General features: G+C 36.8%; 1 protein-coding gene across 1 annotated transcript; it reads right to left on the bottom strand.

The window, feature by feature from the left end:
• Positions 1–7143: 7143 nt before the first annotated feature.
• Positions 7144–18710, bottom strand: VAChT (Vesicular acetylcholine transporter). Its single transcript, XM_033340110.2, has 2 exons — positions 18578–18710; positions 7144–17409 (listed from the first exon to the last, which is right to left on the bottom strand). The coding sequence occupies exon 2, from the start codon at positions 17248–17250 to the stop codon at positions 15502–15504; it is 1749 nt and encodes a 582-aa protein (XP_033196001.1). The 5' UTR covers positions 17251–17409; positions 18578–18710; the 3' UTR covers positions 7144–15501.
• Positions 18711–21812: the final 3102 nt, after the last annotated feature.

Raw genomic sequence — 21812 nt, 5'->3', positions numbered from 1 at the left:
TATTTCGAATCTGGGGAAAATAGATGCAAGTACGTTTAGTAAGTACGTACTAATAATACTACTCTTAAAAACAAATATACCAAAATAAATATCATTTTTTCCAAATTAAACTAAAATTAAGTATAAATATTTCTTATACAGGAAATTCTTTCACATGTACGGCACAAGATTATTTTATAAAAATACCTTCTCAAAAATAAATTCTTGCAAAGTCTGGTAAAGAGCATAATGCAAACCAGGTACATAAAGTGGACTCTAGGTTTGTATTTCAATACTTCCACGCAAATACTATTGGAAGAGACGAAAGTGGATAAAACGAGGATTAAAGCTGTCAGAAGAGCAGTAAGATATGAAGAACGGATGGAAGCAACGGAATTATTGATAATAATATAATCAAGAAATGTTGGAAAGAGGTCGATTCGAGACCACAGAAGGAAATGTCAAAATGGCAGATAGCTAGGACGAGGTACGGAGTAGTGCTGGATTAATGTTCGCTCTTTTCGCTCGGTTTTGAGCTAGAGATCTACTGAGAGTAAGTAAATCTGAGTTCAGTCAGACCAAACTAAATTACCACAATTCCTGACACAGACCCTTTGATCATATCTGTTCGCGGAATCATTTCCACCATTTCTTGGAATTGGCACACGTGAAACGAGCGTTAGTGTTATCTCTGAATCGCGATCGATGGCCTCAGGTTACCATTTTTTAGTCATCAAGAGAATCATCATCTGAGTCACCTAAGGAAGGAGGACAAAGTTTTTATACTTTTTAAAATTATGATTATGGGATTACTTTAATCAGACTGCTAAGATTTTTCTAAGGAAAATGATGCGAAACGTGACTATATTTGAACGATTTTGAATTATGCTGGTTAAACACGATTGAGAAAACAAGTATGAAACGAATGTTGTAATATTTTAGTACTTTCCATTCAATTTCTTGAAAATATGAAAGTCATAATATAGAAAAGAAAATATAAAAGAGTCATCGAAAGAAGAAGAACATAATTTTTATATTTTTTCAAATTATAATTCCGACATTATTTCAACCAGGTTGTTGAGGTTTTTTCAATGAAAATGATACCGAACATAACTGTATTCGGATAATGTTGAATTATACGAATTAAACACGATTAAGAAAAAGAAATATTGTAAAAACGAATATCATAATACTTTAGTATTTTTTATTCAATTTCTTGAAAATGTAAAAAATCCCTTTTTAAGCAGAATGATGTCTTAAAAAATTTTGTTACTTTTTCGGTTAGAAAAATAACTCCCAACATATCTCATTTACTCATTTCGCTTTCAGTGCGTCTTTATTACTGTTGGTATGTCTCACTTGTGCTCCCGGCGCAGCATGAGGCGAACGAGCCGAAGAAAGATAAGCCCGAGCCTCGAGCAATTCGTGAAATACACCTGCTCGGATAATGTTCGCCACGCGAACTCGAACGAGCGAACATTAACATTAACCGCTGCTGCACTATGAACGGAAGGAGATAGACAGACGAAACCTAACTACAGGAGGAACAACGGAAAGAATGCTCACGGTCGATTTGCCACAGATAAAGCGAAATGCACAGAGGCTATAAGAACGAATCGTGGAAGGAACATACAACAAGGACAAGGAAATCATAGAAGAAAACAAAGCAGAGTATTTGAAGGCGAAAGATAGAGGAAGAGATCAAGCAATGATCGCAAGATTTAGATGCGGAAATGAAAAAAGAGTAAAGAGATAATAGAGAAATACAGAAGAAAATATGGAGCACTGGGAGAATACGAAGGAATAATCGGAATGAAGGATATAACAAGATACGAAATAGCAAGAGGAAAGAGAAAAGGAATGGATGAGAGGATAATCAAAGGAAGAAAGACAAAGGAGAAACAAAGCAAGGAACTAAGTTTCCTAAATTAGCAATAAGAAAAATCTTCCTTTTATTTTATCTTATGGATACTTTAACCCTCATCCGTTTCTCCTTTCTGCAGTTGTATCTTACACAGTATGTAGTACATGCTAGTATTTGAATACTTATGGAAATCTTTTATGAATATATTCTTATGAATATATTTCACAACATTTTGCAGTTTCATTGGTATCAAAATGAATTCTAATCACTTCGCTATCACGATTATATCGACACGATTTGAAGCAATTTTTGGAAATGTTTATACGTAGAAATTTATACGTTTATACGTAGATATTCATTGTATTTAACTCTCATTTTCGCAATTTAATGTGTCTCTCGATCGTGAAATTGACACGATGGTAAAACATCAATGAAACGAAAAAATAAGTAATTAATTTTACTCTTTGTCATTTGTAGCCGTACATGAGTCAGAGGACGATGCGAATTGACGTACCAAATGTAGCGACAAACTCCGGGCAAAGCAATGTTGCCGCTACGTGCAACTGTCAACCGAAGTTGAATTTAAACTTTCCGATACTCCCCCGATGAGTATAAATAAACGGACACGATCGTTAAGACAGTTAGTCTTTAGAGAAGTCAGTATCGAGCCATCTTATCAATTAGTCTTTCTTGGATCAGTTATCAGTTAATCTTTATCGAGTGTTCTTATAGCGAGTTAGTATCGAGCAATCTTTTATCAAGCGAACGATGACTAATTCTGTACTGCGAAGTTTTTAAATATATTGACTACGCTAAGTATCAACTCGTTTCGTCACTATATACACCAACACGAATAATCGTCCTCCATACATTCATATGCATTCACACTAATCTTCAGGGATATCGGATTCTATTCGTACGTAAAGATCGAGAAAGTTTCATCAAAATCGTTCTATAAATGGTAGAATGATATAAACTTTTACCGAAAAACTGTGACACGAAGGAGAGATGCTTAAGTAAACAAGGATATTTAAGTTATGTACTTGAAAGCAAGTTAATATATTTACTTTCTGTTTTGTCATATTAAATGTTTTTCGTTTTTCTTTTTTTTTTCTATCTCTTATTCGTTTAATTAATTTTTCTAAGAAAGATTGTAAACACAAACTCCCTTTTTCAAAGCCGGAAGACGAGGAAAGTAAACTACTACTACTGCTACTACTACTACCTTATCAAAAATATATTTCGCATGAGCTAATGTTCAAGAACCTATTACTCTGATGTTTTTCTAATACAAAAATCGTCAGGTGTTCCGGAAGCATTTGTCAGACAATAATGTCGCGGAAAAAAGGCTGGAGAGGAAAAGACGAGCGGTAAAGGGGGAAAATGTACGGTGGCAAAAGAAACATTGATTGAACACAGAGGGTGGCAGGTTGGTGTTGTCGAGGACCGATGAGGCGAATAATCGGATTTAGGGATTACCAGCGCTCTTCGTGTTGCCTGCAACACTGTTAGTTTAGCATCGTCATCGTTTTCAGTGATCATTAACGCGATTAGCGAGTCTGTTTTGATAATCAGAGATGTGATAATGATTTAAATCTTGCGTGAAATTGGCGACAATATTAACCTGAATTACCGCGATATATTATAGATTCTGTAAAACCAGACAATTTGTAAGACGACGAAATTCACAATTTGTTAATTGAAGACTTTTTGTAGACGGTACTGTAAGTGCCAGACATCAAATTGTTTAGCACAGAGAGGCAGCTTCTCTGACTTAAAATTATTTTCAAGGTTTGATTTGTTTTGATCGTTATAAAATCTGAAATGTTCCAAATACATCACAAAATTCTCTGTTTCTTGCACTAATGTAATCAAAATTAACCAGGAAAAGAATTGTTTTGGAAGAAAAACCTGTATGTGCTATTTCTTTGTTCTAGAGAAAACTAAATGTGCCATTCATTTAAATTTACAAGCATTACTATTAATCCTAAACATAACTATTAATCCTGTTTGTTCTTAGACAACATGTATAAAAGCAAAAATTATATTTTTTTAAGATGTTCTTTTCATTTTTATTACAAAAGCATATTTTATAATGTGGTAAAAATTGTTATAAAATTAGTCACATTTAGTATCCACGTATTCGAGCATGTCTATTGCTTAACTTACATTGTTTTATACAGAAATAATGTTTTACGTATCAATGGCATCACTTTTTAACACTATTCGTAATTGTTTACGAATGGAAATTGCTCTTAAATTGTATACTAAAATATTCCAGTTGGTATGTAAGATATCATACGACAAAAAAACATTTTTTAATTTTTCCACTTACAGCGTTGTGTACAAGAAATCTTCAATTATCTTTTTTTCTAGAGACCACGTTGTAACACGAATCTTCTTGTGTATTACTAACTGTTTAGAAAGGGAAATTTCACTTTAATTCTGCATTACAATATCCTTATTGGTATTTAGGACATTTCCCAATAAAAATAAGAATTTTTCAATCTTGTCATTTACAGTGTTTTCCATAAACACTCTTCAATTTTTATCAAGAAAACCAAGTTACTCGACAAATTAGTATAACGTTTTGCAGATGGTATGTTCTTCTAAAATGTCGCTAATAATCTTAAAAAAGCTATAATTATGGAGGGAATATCTTGATTTATCTGAAACAAAATATTTAGAATTAACCGCTTAAGTCCTATTCTTTTTTAAGAATCCTGTCATAAAATCCTCTGAATTTTTTTTATTACTGATTTAGTAATATTCCGACGTAATAAGTTATAAGAGTGTACCTAAAACAATTTTAATTTCCTTCTTAAAAGAACGTATTATGCGTTAAAGCTAAATTCGTTGATCAAATAATGAGACTATTATATATTTAACTGTTTTAATTAATTATTGATCATTAGCAAAACAATAATACCGAAACGAAATATTTAAAATAGTAATGACAAATTACACAATTTTGAATATATTTACGTGTCATCACTCGGCTTTAATACAAAACGGTGATCCAAACAGTGCTGTATAGCCGTAACGAATTCATTGAAGTCATCGGCAAGTTCGTTGAAATCTCCACAATCGTCCTCGCCACGCTTTCAATACCCTCGTTCACGTTCTCGTCGAGGAAAAGGATAATCGATACGAACTTTATACACTCCGCACCATCACCAAAGTATTGCATTCACATCCGAACAATAAGCAAACTTTCAATTTATTTTGTTTCACGACATATAAGATATTGTATTCTCTGTGAAGCAAGTAGAAAAGGTGATATTTCTTCTCACACGTATGTATGTATGTATGTATGTATGCATATAGTATTCTTTGCTAGAAGTACATTATTATAATTTATACTTGACTGCGTATTAATTCTGTACATTGGCTGTATTGTTGTTGCACAGTTATTATTTTGTCTTTTACCCTAATTACATATAAATTTTGAGGACACAAGATATGAAAAATGAATAGATAAATGGTATTCGATGTATACGATCTTCAATAATAAACAACCAAATGATGTTAATAACAGTTTCTACATGAATAAATAGGTAAATAGTCTCTGTTATAAATTTAATACATGATCAAACATCTTATACTCCCACGTTTTAACCTACTGGCTTATAAAGAACCATTTGTATAAAATAATCAATGTTACTAGATCTCTATTAGAAATTTTAATTCAATGATGTTCTCCTTAGGAATAGGTTCGCGGAATTTTTAAGGGGAAACTTAATATATTTTTCCTAATCTTTCCTAATTGGTAAATTCGTACTATTCGTTTATACTATTCGTTGAGCTCACTAGTCAAATTTTGAGTAGTTAATTTCAGGCTTTTAATTCCCTTACGAATAAATTAACATCTAGAGTTAGAAAATAAATAGATATGCATCTCCACGTATTTTCATATGGGCTGTATTCTTAGCTAATACACACGTAATAACACATTGCAAGAGTGTTTTCATATTTGCAATGCAATACAAGCTTGTAGAATGAAAACGAAGAATATTAAATATTTACCATTTTCCAAAGAAAATATGGTTCTTCATTTTTAAAAGCTTACTACTACATATATGTTGTAGAATATTTAAGAATTCTGATTAAAATGGAGAACCTCTCAAACGTTCTAAATAAATATTGTCCCAATTGCACTAGCACCTTACTACAATGTTTATAAAAACTGATTAAAATTAAGAATATCTCAAACGTACGAAACAAATATTTTTACCAAGAATTATAGTAGTAACCCAGTGAATACAATTGTAACTAAATATCAGCGCTCCTGAACCACAGACTATAAGCGTCCTATCAGTAAGCATAGTTTCCAAACAGACATACATGACAATTTCGTTTCGACCTTCTAATTATCAACTACGTGAAAGCTCCCTACAAACGCAACTACGGCCAATCAATCGCTCAACATATACAACGAATAACCAGCCAAAAACTGTCAGCTACGCGAAATTTGTGAAAAATCTTGGTCGCGAAGTGGCGTTAAAAATAGAAACAGATCGATACCCTTGTCTTAGAAACGTACGCGAGGGGGGAATAACTTTAATGTAGGACAACATGCGATCATAGCTCAAACAACGCCCTGAATTAAACAGCGCGCGACAGGTTCGCAGGTGGTGGCAAAGGTCGCGATCGATATCGCGCTCGTCCAACGGCTATCGATATTATTTAAGTCTAATTACCAGCTAGATCGATATCTCGAATGGTGAACGAGCGGAGCACTCGTTATGTATCAGGGGAGTTTCCAGCGTATCCAGGCTAGTCCACCACCCCTCGAATAGCTTGTTCCCCAAGCACGCACCCCAATCGATGTGCCTACCCTCTCAGCCGCGCCCTAATATAAATATTATTACACTTTGATGGGGTTAGGTTGACATTGGGCCCCGCAGACATCCCATCAATGCGTTCTCGCCTCCCTCTTCCGCCTGCACGCTTTATACTTGCTTTTTCATTAGGCCCGAATTCCGCGTGGCGCGTGCCGTTACTTTCGCCGACTTAAGCCTCGCTCGATATCCCTGCGAGTCGTTTAAATATTTCACGGCTGAACGTTCTGCCGACCATTCAACGGAGAACCTGCAAGAGTCGCTTCGAGCAAGCTTAATATCGTTTAATGCACCCTAGGACAGTGTCTTAATTTTGTTGCTGTGAAAATGATCGAAGGAAGTAGCTTGCTTGGAAATAAATTTGTACCCAATTGCGCAAAATGCAGTAAGTTTGTTAGAAACTTCGGTTTTTAGTTTTAGTGTTGTCCGAAATTGGGAAAAGATGAAAATGTCCCTACGAAGTCCTATAGTGATATTAGTGTACAAATTTTTTCTTATATTACTTTCGCCGACAGAAAACAAGGAAAGGAAAAAATTACTATATCAATTCAGCGATGATTTATAACTTTTTATTTTTATAAAACCATTTGTAGAATGCTGTATCAATATACTTTATACACTTTCATAGTGTTCGAACAAAGAAGCATTATATTTACGTTGGGAAAATTTTAAATTGATACTTGAAGATTACAAATAGCGAGTATATGATAATTTGAATAGAAATTGTAATCCAATCGATGCAGAATTAAGTTATAAGTTGATTATAATTGCTTCAATCTGTACGAATGTCCCATAATGAGTATTAAACGAGCGTTATGTAATTTATTCATATATCTAGGGGTTGTCAGTCCTGTACTGGCTTTGGTGCCCAAATACCAAGCCTAAAATTATTACCAGCAAACCAAATGGAAACAATCAATACTGTTTAATGAATACCACTGCAGTCGGTGTAGCAGACAGTCGTACAATTTCACATTTTCTACGATGCACAGAAATGTTTGGACGTTTACGGAAACATTTTACGAATGTCTTATCTGTGTTTTACAAAATGTTTTGAAATTTTGTTAATATTGTAATAAGACTAGATCATCATAATTATATTCGTAAAGTCTGAAACAAATCCGAAAGTGTACATAAAGATGGAAAGATATTCATTTCTAATTGCAATGCTAATGAAACTTTTAAGCGTTTTGTGTAACACGTAAGGATCACATGAAAATAATACGATAAGTCCACGTTTATTGATTTCCTGTCTTGTATGTTGGATAGCAATTAAAAAAGAACATTGCAATATAAGACAATTGATAAGGGAGAGAACCTTGTAGATTCGAAAGTGGAAGTGTAACTAACTTTTGAAAATAGGTGATAAATCCATAATATTTCGTAAGAAACAAATATGTACTAGTTTAATTGTTATGTTAGTTTAACTCGATTAATATTCAGCCTGCATGACTAATATCTACGATGTTTCTTAAATGTTCATAAAGGGTAACAAAACACGTTTTTAATTAAAAAAGAAAAGAATGCAAAGATAGCGTTGATATCGAATTGGTTGACAACATGTTCTCTCCAAAAAATTCAAACATAATTTTCTGCACCTCAAATATATTTCAAATTATGAACATATTTCAAAATAAACACAAATGTTCTATTAATTTTTTTTTTTATTCAATCAATCAACAACTTTTCTTTGCGAATGAACCGTAACATTCTCGACGGTACATGGCAAACGTTTCAACGCAACAAGTCATTCGGAACGATAAAACATTGGACTCGCTACGAAACTAATAAATGATCATTGACGTGTTAAAGAACACAACTCATGGTATTCTTTGGTAACAATGACATCTTTAATAACCGGTTCAACAACATTACAATATCATAGGTTTCAAGTACATACGCAGTTCGACACTTGATTCTTTTAAATATACATACATACATACATGTGTGTTTCGCTGTGTACGTCATCAATCCAACTGTGTATCTTTGTTTTTCTTCTGTGTACGATGTTATTAGACTCATGTACCGTGTACCGCCAAATATATTCGTGTATATATACTCGTTAGTGTGTGCACGTGCGTTTAGCTTCGGTGTATGTATATACACACCAGAAGTGCTGGTATATCGGAACCCTGACACTATTTTTCTTTTCTTCCTTTGTGTTCGTTTAAACAGTCTCAAAGTGTATTACTCAAGAACAGATTAGAACAGATTGACGCAAGGATAATAGAAGTTTTCGCATGTACAAGATATTTTGAATAATATTGTACCTTCTATAATTACGTTAAGCTGCACCACGTGGTTGAGATTGAAATTTGAAAAAACTTCAACTTTGAGCAAATATACATCGATTTGATACTAATCAGCAGATTCGTTATACTGTTTGAAGGTATAGGCGTGCAAATGTATTCAAATTAAAAACAGAAATCCTCGCCAGCTCGATACACCAAATCTTTCCAAACTAATACAAAGTGTATTAAATCTCAGATATAGCAAAATCTTTTCAAAATTGAAGAACGATTACAAAACATTACCTTTTCTTTAAATTTCTCTAAAAACAAAAAAGAAAAAATGAAAGTATTAAAAAATAGGAACTCCCATTAATTTTGCATCAATCCAACGTTAGCAACGCGATGGCCTTCTTAATTTACGGTTAAGACGTGTACGTAGTTCTACTAGTGTTCGAGTTTTTTTTTTATCCGTTTTATGCGATACCGCGCGATAAAGGTAGGTAATGAACACGCGAAATTGAGAAAAATATCGCGAGCAACCTAAATGCTTGTCCGCACTGCTCTACGCAATGACCTTTGCCCGTTCACCTGACGGACACAGCCGCACCCAACATTTTCTTTTCATTTCTGTTTGATATTTCTTCCTTCGTGTTCTTCTCTGCATTTAGATCACTCGCCCTCGCGCCATCAACACACACAAACGATATAATACATATAGGCGAGATATACATATACGCAGTATATACTCCCTCGCATGGAAAAAGGGAGGGAGATTGCTATAATATCATCTTTTTTTCTTTTCTCTTTTTAATATATTCGCGCACGTGTAACGTATTTACAAGAAAGGAAAGAAGCTACGAGTACGTGTGTTACGCGCCTATACGTAAATATTATATTATTTACGTATACGTATATATAACTGTGATAGAATTTTGCGATGTAGGTACGCGCAACGCCATGCACGACAGTTATCGTTTGCTTTCGACAACGCGAATCCGTTTTACGAAAAAAAGGGATATCTCCGATCATCTTCTATGTATATAGGATTATATGTATAGAACATGTTTTACTTGTACAATATATTTTAGATATCTCCTATATAATATTATATGTTATATATATATACATAATACGTACACAATACGATATAATATTATATAACTTCGGTATAATAATTTAAATTATAATGCACGCAGAGAACGAGCGCTGCGAAGTAGCAGAATTTTGTCCCGTGAATTCTCAATAGACTACTGTACAAATTTAGCGAAAATAGGGGCAAAATTCGTTGTATAGCCGCAATACGCAACAGATTAAACACAGAATATGCTAATATCGAATATGAAATATACAAATGCAAAGTAATTTATATGTTGCAATATCAAAACTTAATAAAACAATGATAAAGAATTTAACTGTGTAATAAATTGTGAAACTTATCAAAACAATAACGAAGACAACCCTTGTCAAATTTTACCACCTTTTAGATACTAATCCATTCTAATAGTTAGAAGTTGAACTCACAACACGGTGGAATCGATATTATGAAATATGATACGATATATATTATGATCTATGTTTTGACTTATCGTCGAATGAAAAGTAACTGCTTTTTTAAAATCTTCTGTCACGACCTTTACGACCTCATGATTTAACTAGAAGTATTTCTTCTGCGATATAATTGCAGGTACACCTATAAGAACTATGTAATGCAACGAATATTTTGTTAAAGAGGATATTGAAATATATCGAACAGAAATTCTTGAGAAAGACAAACATGGGCAACGATCCTCTCTGTTATAAGTCCTTGCGCAATATATCTGATAAAGGAGGAACAGATGCCGTCTTTATATTCCTAAACATTACCAAGTATAATAATGCACTACCATTATTCTTTATATCTAACTCAAGGGACAATATTCCGACACTTCACCACAACAAACTCTATTGTTGCGACCTTCAGAAAGTTGCAACAACTGCAACATATGTACACATCACCGTGGCAAAGTCTACAATAGTCAACCAATTCTAAAGGACCAAACAAAGAACTTTTCTCAAACGAGCTTAAGTGAGAATGCTATCCACGTAAATCACGGCACAACGATTTCTCTCGAGAATCGATCATTCATCATTCATCGATAACCATCGGCAAGCGACACGTTGTTATTTCATCGACCATTACGCTAAGATCGATAATAATAGAGGCCAGCTCATAGAAACGAAATTATCAATGCGAGTATAGGCATGTTCCTAACAAAGCTGCGTGTCACGAAATATGACAGGTTATATATCGGTCGATCCCTTTTAACGCGCAGATTATGAAAATATTACGTTATGAATACTAATATCAGTACTGAAATATTTCATCGTAGAAATATTCGTAGTGTAATCAATTATAATCGATCGTAATTGATTGTTATAAATCATGTTATAAATAAAATATTTATTACTCGAGGAAGTTATTAGTTCCTTAATCAATACACCTGAAAAACCAATATATCTTTGTATCGGTTTATTAGTATCATTTCACTCATCCGTATTTATAAATAACAATTTTTATATCTTCTTATTTTACTCGTGGAAATGCCTAGGTTGATGCATAACACGTTATATTTCGTAAAACGTAGATCTGCTAGGAATGTGTCTGAATATATGTATATATACTATGCATTTATATATGTATGTGTATATATGTATAATCATTTTATTATCACGAGATAGAACTTTCGTCTCAACTACGGAACAAAAAATACGAAAACTGCGACCGCCTATGGCGTAAATGTAAATATAATTACGTATCTAAAGTTTCTATGCTGCTTTGACTCGAGTATACGTAATCATCGAAGTCGGGAGATTTAGGTACGGTTCTGCGTTACGAATTTCACAACAACGGGAGAGAAGGTAAAAACTTGAAAGTTCAGGCACTGTAAACTCAAAGCACTCACGACGATTAATTGAAAGGACGCGACGAACGAGAAGCGGGTTGACGACTCGACCACGGTTCCTCGACAAAGTATCGCCACTGACATGCATACCATTGACACGAGATCCCGTGAAACCGCGTGAGAAGCTAGATCGCGGCCATATTGTGACTTCAGTACGTAGCGCCAATATCGTTCGATCGGTGTACTTCGTTCTTCTGTACTTCCCTTTGCCCTCGTAGTACGTCGTGTCTATTAGCGACGAAGTGTTAATGCTGCGAGGTTGAAGTGAAAGACAGAAAAAACGGAGTGCACCGGTTGAACGACATCGACGTTACATACTAAAGTCATAATGTGGTCACGATCAAATTGTTTCGTGCAATTTTACGAAATCTCGTATCGACAGTATTACAGTATACAATGACAACCCGCTAAATATCGCGCGGTATTCTTGTCGTGAACGCGCTTCAAATCCTCGGGCTGTCGGTCGTCGTGACCTTGATTTCGACCGGAAATCGTCGAATCATTTTCGAATCGCGCGCACTGTCGTCGACGACACGTCGTTTCTATGTACGTTCGTTTTCTCGCGACGTCTCTGAGTATTGACGAGTAGGTACGAACATGCGATGGACACGAGCGTAAAATTTAACGAGCCTCTAAAACACGCGCCTCCTCGCCACTGCTTCCTAGAAACCGATCTAACTTAAGATAACAACCGCGATCGTTTGTTTCTTTTTCCTTTCTTTTTTGACAAATAAATGGGAAATGCGAGATTTTCTGTCTGAGATTGATCGACGTGTGAAAACGGAAGCAAATGGATTTTACCTATTAAAAGATAGATATCTGAAAACGTTGTTTGTTAGGTTGTTCGAAAGATTTGTAGCGAAGGTTAAGAAACATTTGAAGGATATGTATTTTTACACAACTGGTATTTTATCAGTATTAGTATTAGTATTAGTATTTAGAATAATATACGCACCGAATAATATATGTGCCTTTTAAGGAATACCGATAAAAACATTTTCGATAATGAATTCTCCCAAGTGACCTTTACAGACTTCTAGAATATTAAAAATCTTGCCTATATGTTTTGAATAAACTTTATAGCAAGTTTTGTAAAAATGGAATCATACTATATTCGACGAACGAGAAAGATAGAAATGAACATTTTAACTAAGATCCAAAATTTCTCACTTGCTCTTCGTATATGAACCTGTCAGAAACCAAGTTGATCGACTCCATAATTCGAAATGTGGAAAAAGAACTATAATTTCAAATATTATCTTTTAACATTCTCTTTGTGTTAAATAAATTCATGAAAATAAGTCATTTGTTTCTTAAGATACTAATCTTAATTATGTATCTGGTTCATGAAATAGAAAACTTCGTAAAAAGTGAACTTTCATGTCCAACCAAGGACCAGTACTTCATCATCTGATATGTATTAGCTAATAAAAACACTACGAACTTTCCGAACAGCCCAATAACCTTCGTTTGGCCAATGGCGGATGAGAATAAAAAAGAACTTAATTGTCTCGATAAAAGAATTTCGAAGGACTCGTAAAGCTTTACGTGCGAGCCGCTGGCACACGATAATAGTTAAATACGTGTGTGTGTGTGTGTATGTGTGCGTGTATGTATACATATATATATATATATACACACACACACGCACACATATAATATGCATGGAAATGTAGGACTACGTATTATCTAAATATTGCACGATTTTCCACGACGAATCAAACGAACGAGATTCGAACGGAAGTGTTTCTACATACAAAACTAAGCTCATGAAAATACAGATATGTAGCATCCAATATTACTTCACTCTTGAGATATAATTGCCCTATCAATACTGTTGACAAAGTACTAAAAAACTGCTAACTCAGCTAACTAATTAGAGTCTTTTTGATGTTCATTAAATCGTAAATTATAAATATCAAATTGTATAAAATTTCAGATCTTTACCATTAATGATTAATCAGCGAATTTAACATTCCGATGCTTCGACGCGATCCAACTAATATCGTCCAACTCAATGTTCCTTAGTATTCGTTTGTTCTGCGTTCGACGTTTTAATTCGTGAATTTTAATTAATGAAAATTAAAACAACACTAATGAAATACTTAATTCTTAATGATAATAAATAAAATCAAAGAAGAATGATATATTATTACGCGTTGTAACAGTCGCAACGTACTTTGCCAATATCATTATACATCACGGCTAAAGAAAACTTACTTCTTCCTTACCGTACACATTATCTATACAATTACCTACATGAAAGCTTCGATAATTACTAATTTGACGCCTTAATTAGTGATATGATACTTCGGTTCAACAATGAAATGCAAACGAAACGAATAAAAACTGAGGATTTGCCGATGTTCGTGGCAATTCGCTAGCAAAGGTCCTTGTTGAGGGGAAGCCTCCGTTGCGATTATGTTCTTCTTTTCAACTCGGCCCACGAGATGTGGACGAATGTGATTCTCCATCTTCTTGGATCATACCTCTCTTCTTTGTTCTCTCTTAATTTTTCGCTGACCACTTTCGGTAAGAATTTGTCATTCTAAACATTTCGACTTTTGCACGTTGCAATTGAAAGTGACGACTTTGTTTCACTACATTCTAGCTGCTTTTACTTGTCATATAGAATTGGATATGTTTAGGAAACCTGATTTTATGGTATTCGATTTTTATTTTTCGCTGTCAACACGATGACTGTTGTTTACGATGTATTATTAACATAACTCATAATTTCAAAAATATCTATTAGATTATGTTTAAAATACGCGGCAAGTTTCAAATGTCTCGTGTTAATTATAAGTAAATTTAAAATTATTTAAATTTCATACTGATATTATTAATTACTACACGTGTAGAAAATTACACTACGTTAAGTTTCAAATTAATTCTTGTTACAAATGTTTTTATTAATATTCATTTAATAAGCAGCTAAATGAATTTGCTGAACTTAACTACTGAATTAACTGAACTACTGAAACTTTACATAGAATAAAGATTCAAAAAAAAAAAGATATATAAATCAAAAGACAGAGAAAAGATGGTAAAACGAATTGTAAAATAGTAAAACCTGGGACACAGTCATCGAGTTAATGGCAACTGATATGTCAAGTACCAATCACATCCCTTCATGATTTATAAACACTACTTTTTTCGTAATTTCATCATCGTTCCCTTCGCATCTAGTTCCGTCGAAGAAACGATCGCCTCTCGAATAAAAAATACTGATCCGTAAGACCGATTTAAATTTCCCGACACTACCACTGCGAATGATCCCAAGACCATCGTCGAATATTACGCGAGCATAGAACTCCGCGGTGTACTTTCTAGAGATATAGCTCCGAAACATCTCGAAGTAATCATCGTTCTGGAAGTCGACACGGCCCCCTTCGATAATTCGTAACCACAAGATGACGAGACGTCGATGCACTTGGTGAAATCACCGAAAGAGAACGAACGTTGCGATCGCTATAATTCGCAGAGGATCGTCAATACGCGTGCGACAGCTAACATTCTTGACAATTGGAAGCCTATCTCGAAGACTATTTCGCGATATTCGTGACGTGACGCGAAAGTAGCCTGTAGATTCGATGGTGAACGATCACGAATACCCGATAAACTACGCAGCCTCGTCGACCATATTAATACATTCCTTGTCTGAATGGATTGCTATCGCCAGAAGGCTTCTGATCGACGTTAGGAGGTCTCCTGAATGGATTCACATCTACTTGACCTGCTGCCTGCGGCTCTTGTCCGTAAGGTCTCTGTTGGGCGTAACCCATAGGCTGTTGGCCGTAATTAGCCGGTTGCTCATACATAGGTGGCTGTTCGTAACCTGTGGGAGCTTGAGTGTATCCGGAGGCATTAATATTCTGCCCGTATCCACTCTGATCGTAAGTCTGTCCAGCTTGGTAATTTTGATCGTAGCCTTGATCCACGTTCGTCTCCATACGCGTTTGATTCAGATGATTGCCTACTTCGCCGGAGAGCGGCCTCTGCTCTTGCAACACGTACGTCTGGTACTCTTTGTCGGGTGGATTTTGCATGAGAACGTCCGCCTCGTCCTGGAACGGTTTGAAGTCGTAGATGTGCCTCAGATACATGAGTACAGGTGCGTACATTAGATTGGAAAGGGCTATGCCGATATTTAAAGCTGTGAAACCGATCGCCTCTACGACACCACCGGCTATGATAGGTCCCACCGCATACGCCACGCTATACGAGATGTCAGCTATAGCGTAGATGCTACCATATACGGAGACGTATCTCACGTCCACCAAGTAACCCAGAGTTGGCAACAATGCAGTGTCGATGAGAGCTATACCGAAACAAATTCCGCAGAGTGGAATCATAAGAACCCAGTAAGATCTGCAGAATGGTATTATGAAGCAACATAGGCCTTCCAACGCGAGGCCAGAGGCAGCCATCAGCCATTGATGTTGAGGATACTGTTTGGCCATCTTGACCGTTATCACGACGCCGAACACGTGAGGGAAGAACGCGGGTAACCAAATCATCCCCATTTTCCAGTTGTCGCGAGTTATGTTATCCTCCATCCATAACGAAATAGTGGGTTCCAGAAAGGCCAACGCGACGTTGGACATCATCAGAGCGCCCGCGCATACTGCGATGTAAGGATCTATGAGCAGCCGCCAGATCGGTATCATTTGTTTATGTTCCTTTTGGCTGTCTTTCACTTGTTCTTTTAGCGGCTTCATTACCAATAAAAGCATTATTCCGTCTGCTAGACTGATGAAAGCGAGTATCAGAAAGGGCACCTCTTTGCCCGCGAACTGATAAAGAGCACCGCCAAAGGGTGGAGCTACCAGACACCCGAAACTAATGAAGGCTAACGCGATACCAAGGGCTTTCGAGCGTTCTGACTCTTCCGTGTAACGATCTGCTATCATAGCCAAGCCACTGGTATCCGCAAACGCCGAACCCACTCCCTGCAGACTTCTGGCGAAGAACAGGACACCGTAGCTTCGGCCGCAAGCGAAAACAGCCGTCGACAGGAACATTATACAAAGTCCTATCATCATGGGTATATCGTAACCGATTCTGTCTATGAGAGCGCCAGAAAATGGATTCACCATTAGTTGAACGATAGCTTTCGATGCAAATAACACTCCTGTGGCTGAATCTTGACCGTGATGCGAAGGCGGCCCCGTTGCGTTCACCTCTTCCTCCACGTCCCCAAACGCACCGATGTACTTGAGATAATCAGGTATGATCGGCACTATCACCATATACAGCATGTTATCGAGTAACAGAGCTATCGACACGATAATCAGAACTAGCTTCCGTTGAGCTTTCGGTTCCTGCAACTTGGTCCACACGATCTCCTTGAGCTCGCTGAACTCAATGTTGAGTATCGGTATCGTCGTCATGGTGGTTGCTTTAGATATCCGCCTTTAATAGATCAGCAACGGCTTCCAGGGTCTAGCGAGAGCAACTAATCGCGATCACTTGATGCGACCTTGGGAGTGATCGTGACGAAGAAATCGTCGCGATTTGGGCGGCGCGCATCAGGCCGGGCCGGGGGTAACCTACAACAGATCACCGAGTTGGCACGGTTAGCTCCCGAAATCTTCCTACGATCAATGTGTTTTTATTTTCTCTTCCCGTTCTTTTTATCTTTCGTTTGATATTTTAATAGCAATCTCCCATTTTCCCTGGGTTATATAATTCACCAGGCGGAACATTTGTTACGGGATTTTCTTTGCACCGTGGGCCAATGGATAATTTCTTTTTGATAAATTCGAAAGAAAGGGGAGCCCTGACCCGGCCTGATCGCCGCTTACCGATTCATCCCACCCCAACCCGACCTTTTACGATCGTCGACAGCATGGACGAGCTTGTCTTCGTTTGATGAAGGTTTTCACTCCGTTTACCAACCACGCGTCGTCTAGTTGATTCCTCGGTTGCTTCTGGTGGGTATAGAAGTGAACATGACACCGGGTGGAGGCTCCCCCTCGATAAGGCAGCACGATCTGAACCTAGCTACCTATGTCTGGTATTGCGTATCGTGTTACGAGAGATAAAAACACGGGGTCTCGCCAGCGAAACGAGGGTGAAGGTCGAGTTGTGGATGGTATGGCTTTACTCTATAAATGGGCTGCGTGGTAATTATTTAATGAACCTTGCTAGGCAAGGAAAGACAGCAGCTGAACGCGTGTTGTGTACGTTCTGATGCGAAAGCAAAGCTCGATTTAATACCCCTTCGATATCTGCCTCTTCTGCGTATCGATAAAACATTCAGTGCCAAGAACAGAAGGTTCCGTTTCGTTGGAATAGCTTGAATTAAAGATAGGATTCTTATGGAAATACCGAGAAAGAATAAATTATTACAATGCACACGTCAGAGCTTTCCGATTATTTCACAGTTATCCAAAGACAAACGTAATCTCGTTACAGATATTAAACGCGTGTTTAATCCGAATTATCGTCAAGCGTCATCGTGTCTCGTTTGAGACGCTAAACACCGCGTCTCTGCCAGACCAGAACGGATTAATTATTTCCGTCAAACGATCATTCGTAAACCGACGTCCCTCTCAACGTCGTTCGATGCGTGTCCGCACCCTCGTTTATTAATTACGATGACTGGTTGGCGAGCAGGGAACCGTAACTTCGTCAACGATCGTAACGAGCCTCCATAGTCGCGTACAGCTTGACGGCGAGGGGAACGCCGTGCACTGAGAAAATTTGTAAACTTACCAGAGTTATTGGCGAATTTCTGCCTGAGGGAACTGGCGAGGCGTTGAGGACTCGCCAGACTGGGAAGTCCGGCGAACAAACTGCTCAATTTTGAGGCGACGTCCGGTCCGGTCTCGGCCCTCGAGCCGTTCACCGACTCCTTAGCTTCTTGCGTCCCCGGGCCCTCCACCTTTTCAGCCGAATTTGCAACCGAGCCTGAAACAGCAGACGTAATATTCCATCTTCAAAAATATTAATTTAAAATTTTTAATGTTTCATACTATCAAATATTTTAACATCTTGTTTAATAAAAAGTATTTATACATTTTAGAAAATAATTTTCTATGTATCGAAGTAAGTTAGTACGCTACTAATATTCTGTTATGATAGTGATAGACAAGAAACAGCGGATTCACTAGTTTATATCCTATAGTCCTCGAGTTCTTTGCTTAAGATTTCTCAAAAGTAAAAGTATTTAATATTTCCAAATTCTTTCCATGATTCCTTAATAAGAAGTTAAGTTTTATTAATTGTCTTTTAATAATATGTGAATATTGAAGTAATTTGATAAGAAACAGTTAGCCTAGTAATGCATATTCCATGGCCTTCAAGTTATTTGCTTAAGATTTCTTAAAAGTGAAAATATTTAATATTTTCATATTTTCAAATATCTTTTCATAATTCCTTAATAAAAAGTTAAGTTTTATTAGTTGTCTTTTAGTAGCATGTAAATATTGAAGTAATTTAACAAAAAATCTGTTGATAAGAAACAACAAGCGTAGTATTTCGTAATGGTATGTTCTTTAAAAATATTCCTTAACATTTTAAGTATTTAACATTTTCCAATTTCTAAATCTTTGAACGATCTTTTAACAAAAAATATTGTAGTAGAATAATAATTACGAACAAATTACAATTTATCTAAGCTCTATTTATTTCAACCGAATTTTGGTTACTACCCGATTAAATGAACCCTTTCCAGTTAAATTCGCTTACCCAAATGTAAATTCCTATTATATGAACTTAAATACATATGAACTATCCCCTCCCCTTCACGAAAAGTCTATATAAAATTCTACTGTAATTTCCTTTTTAATAATAATAATCCATATATATAATTCATAATCTTTGAATAATTTCCTCAAATTGGAAGTATTTATCCAATGTATCTAAATTCTCAAATATTTTATAACGAATTTTGGTAAAAAGTTACTATCCTTTAAGTGTCTTTCAATACCTAAACGTTAGTGTATAATAACTTAACACAGTGTTGATATTTTATTATGCTAGTGGTTTCATAGACAAGAAAGAGCTAGCGTAACAATCCATAATCCATAATCTTCAAAGTATTTCCTAAAATCTAAAGTATTTATTTAATGTTTCTAAGTTCTCAAGTATCCCATAATAAATTTTTAATACGAAGTTGTAATATTCTTTTCAAGTGTCTTTCAATATCTAAATATTAGTGTAGCATAACTTTGTTTAATAATAACTTAATTTCCACAGAAGTAATCAAAAAGTTGTCGGTCTTTAGCACGTTCCCTTCTGCCTATAGCGTGCTGACAATAAGCTCTTTTTGTCCATTCGTTCTTCGAAACCGACACAATTTTTCCTAACCTGTCTATTATCTTATACACGCGTTAAACCCTGACCGATCTAAATTTGGAATTGAAACATCTATCTATAACAGTCTCCTATGCCTCACATCGGAGAAAGACAGAATATTACATTTACCACGTTGTAGTATCGTTATTTTCACGTATTCTATTTACACTGACGCCTTTTAAGCAAAACAATTTCCCATTTTTGGGACAATTTTCAAATAATTCCTAATCATTTCTGTTTAGTCGCCAGAATTTTATTTAACGAATGTCATCATTAGGACGTCTTCTTTTCAAAATAGAAGAAATAAGTATCGTAATAAAAAAAGGTCGTTCCCTGCAGTGATGTATTGTCATATTCATGATCGATATACATCATGACACGTTATATAACTCTCGATTCCTTCGTATTCAATCGATGCGGCGGTATCTCGGCCTGCGAAAATCTATCGTCCTAGCAATTCATTTCATATTCACCACGTCTTGACAGACGAACCAAGCACCGTTTATCTCTTCACGAATATTTCCAAGGTAATCGGCGTCGTCACTTGCTGAAGTAGGAAAACAACACCGAAAGAATAGAAAAGTTACTGATCTCCCTAGAACCCTAGCTGTCTAGAACTGACCGGTATCTATAGAATGGAAGCCAGGTACGAGCGCTTGATGAAGGTTCACCGATTGATACCCGAGTTTCGCACCTCTACGGAGAGTAAGCCCTCGCCCGGTGATGTCAACACGAGCCACCGAAAATGACAGGACCACTCGAGGAGATTCGGAAAGCGGAAACGGGGAAAAACAAACGCGAGCGGCACGGTTACATGCAGAATAAAGGGAAAGTCATTGAGAATACTTACTGAGACCGAAGGGCTCCCGATGGCAGGGGCGTCTCGGCGTGTCTCTCCGTTGGGGTAGCTTTGAAACGTCTGCCCTCGAAGTTCTCCCCGCCACCGTGTTGTACGTTACCCTCTTCCCGTCCCTGTCATCCCCACAGCCGGGGAGGAAACTGTGACAGGGCGCAGCCGCGGTTTCCAGGATCCAGGGATTGGCCGCGGCTTTGATACCGTACGTCAGCCCCCAACCACCATCGTGCCAACTATCCGCATCCCCCGCTGACCTCTTCTCGCCCCCCAAGCCGCTTCATGCTTCGGGGGTGGCACGGCCCCGGGGGAAGAGGAAGCACACCAGGTATAACGACGACGGTCGATGCTGCGCGGTATTTCTGGCGGCAGGTCGATATGAGCTTCACCTGTGCGACTGTGGGCTGCTGGCTGCTTCGAGAAAAAGGGGTTCGAGAACGCGGTGAACACGACACAGCACAGTGTTCTTCGACTAGCAACCATTCCAAATTATCTACCTTCATCTCCACTCTTTCTTTCTTTCTCTTTCTGTCTTTCTCGCGCGTTCCTTGTAGGTATAGAATTTAAGTATGCCACTACACGCTATAAAGTAGCTTGTAAATGTACTATCTGCTTGCGCGGATATGAACGTTATTTTTCATTTCATCAGATCCGATTTCAGCAGATTGCTGATTCTGTCTTTGGTTGATTTAATCGTGCTTGTGAACTCTCTTTAGCATTCTCCGACGATACGCCGCTGTTGGATACGAACCTGACGTGAATTTCTCCATTGCGTGGAGAAATTAGTGTATTGTAACT

This window comes from Bombus vancouverensis, chromosome 5 (assembly GCF_051014615.1).
Source record: "Bombus vancouverensis nearcticus chromosome 5, iyBomVanc1_principal, whole genome shotgun sequence".
Taxonomy (NCBI): Eukaryota; Metazoa; Arthropoda; class Insecta; order Hymenoptera; family Apidae; genus Bombus; species Bombus vancouverensis.
The sequence above is the reverse complement of the archived record's forward strand: the minus strand, read 5'-3'. Positions and strand labels throughout refer to the sequence as shown.

Bases quoted from the DNA above. Each gene is read 5' to 3' on its own strand.
- VAChT (XM_033340110.2), bottom strand. From the start codon at position 17,250: ATGACGACGATACCGATACTCAACATTGAGTTCAGCGAGCTCAAGGAG.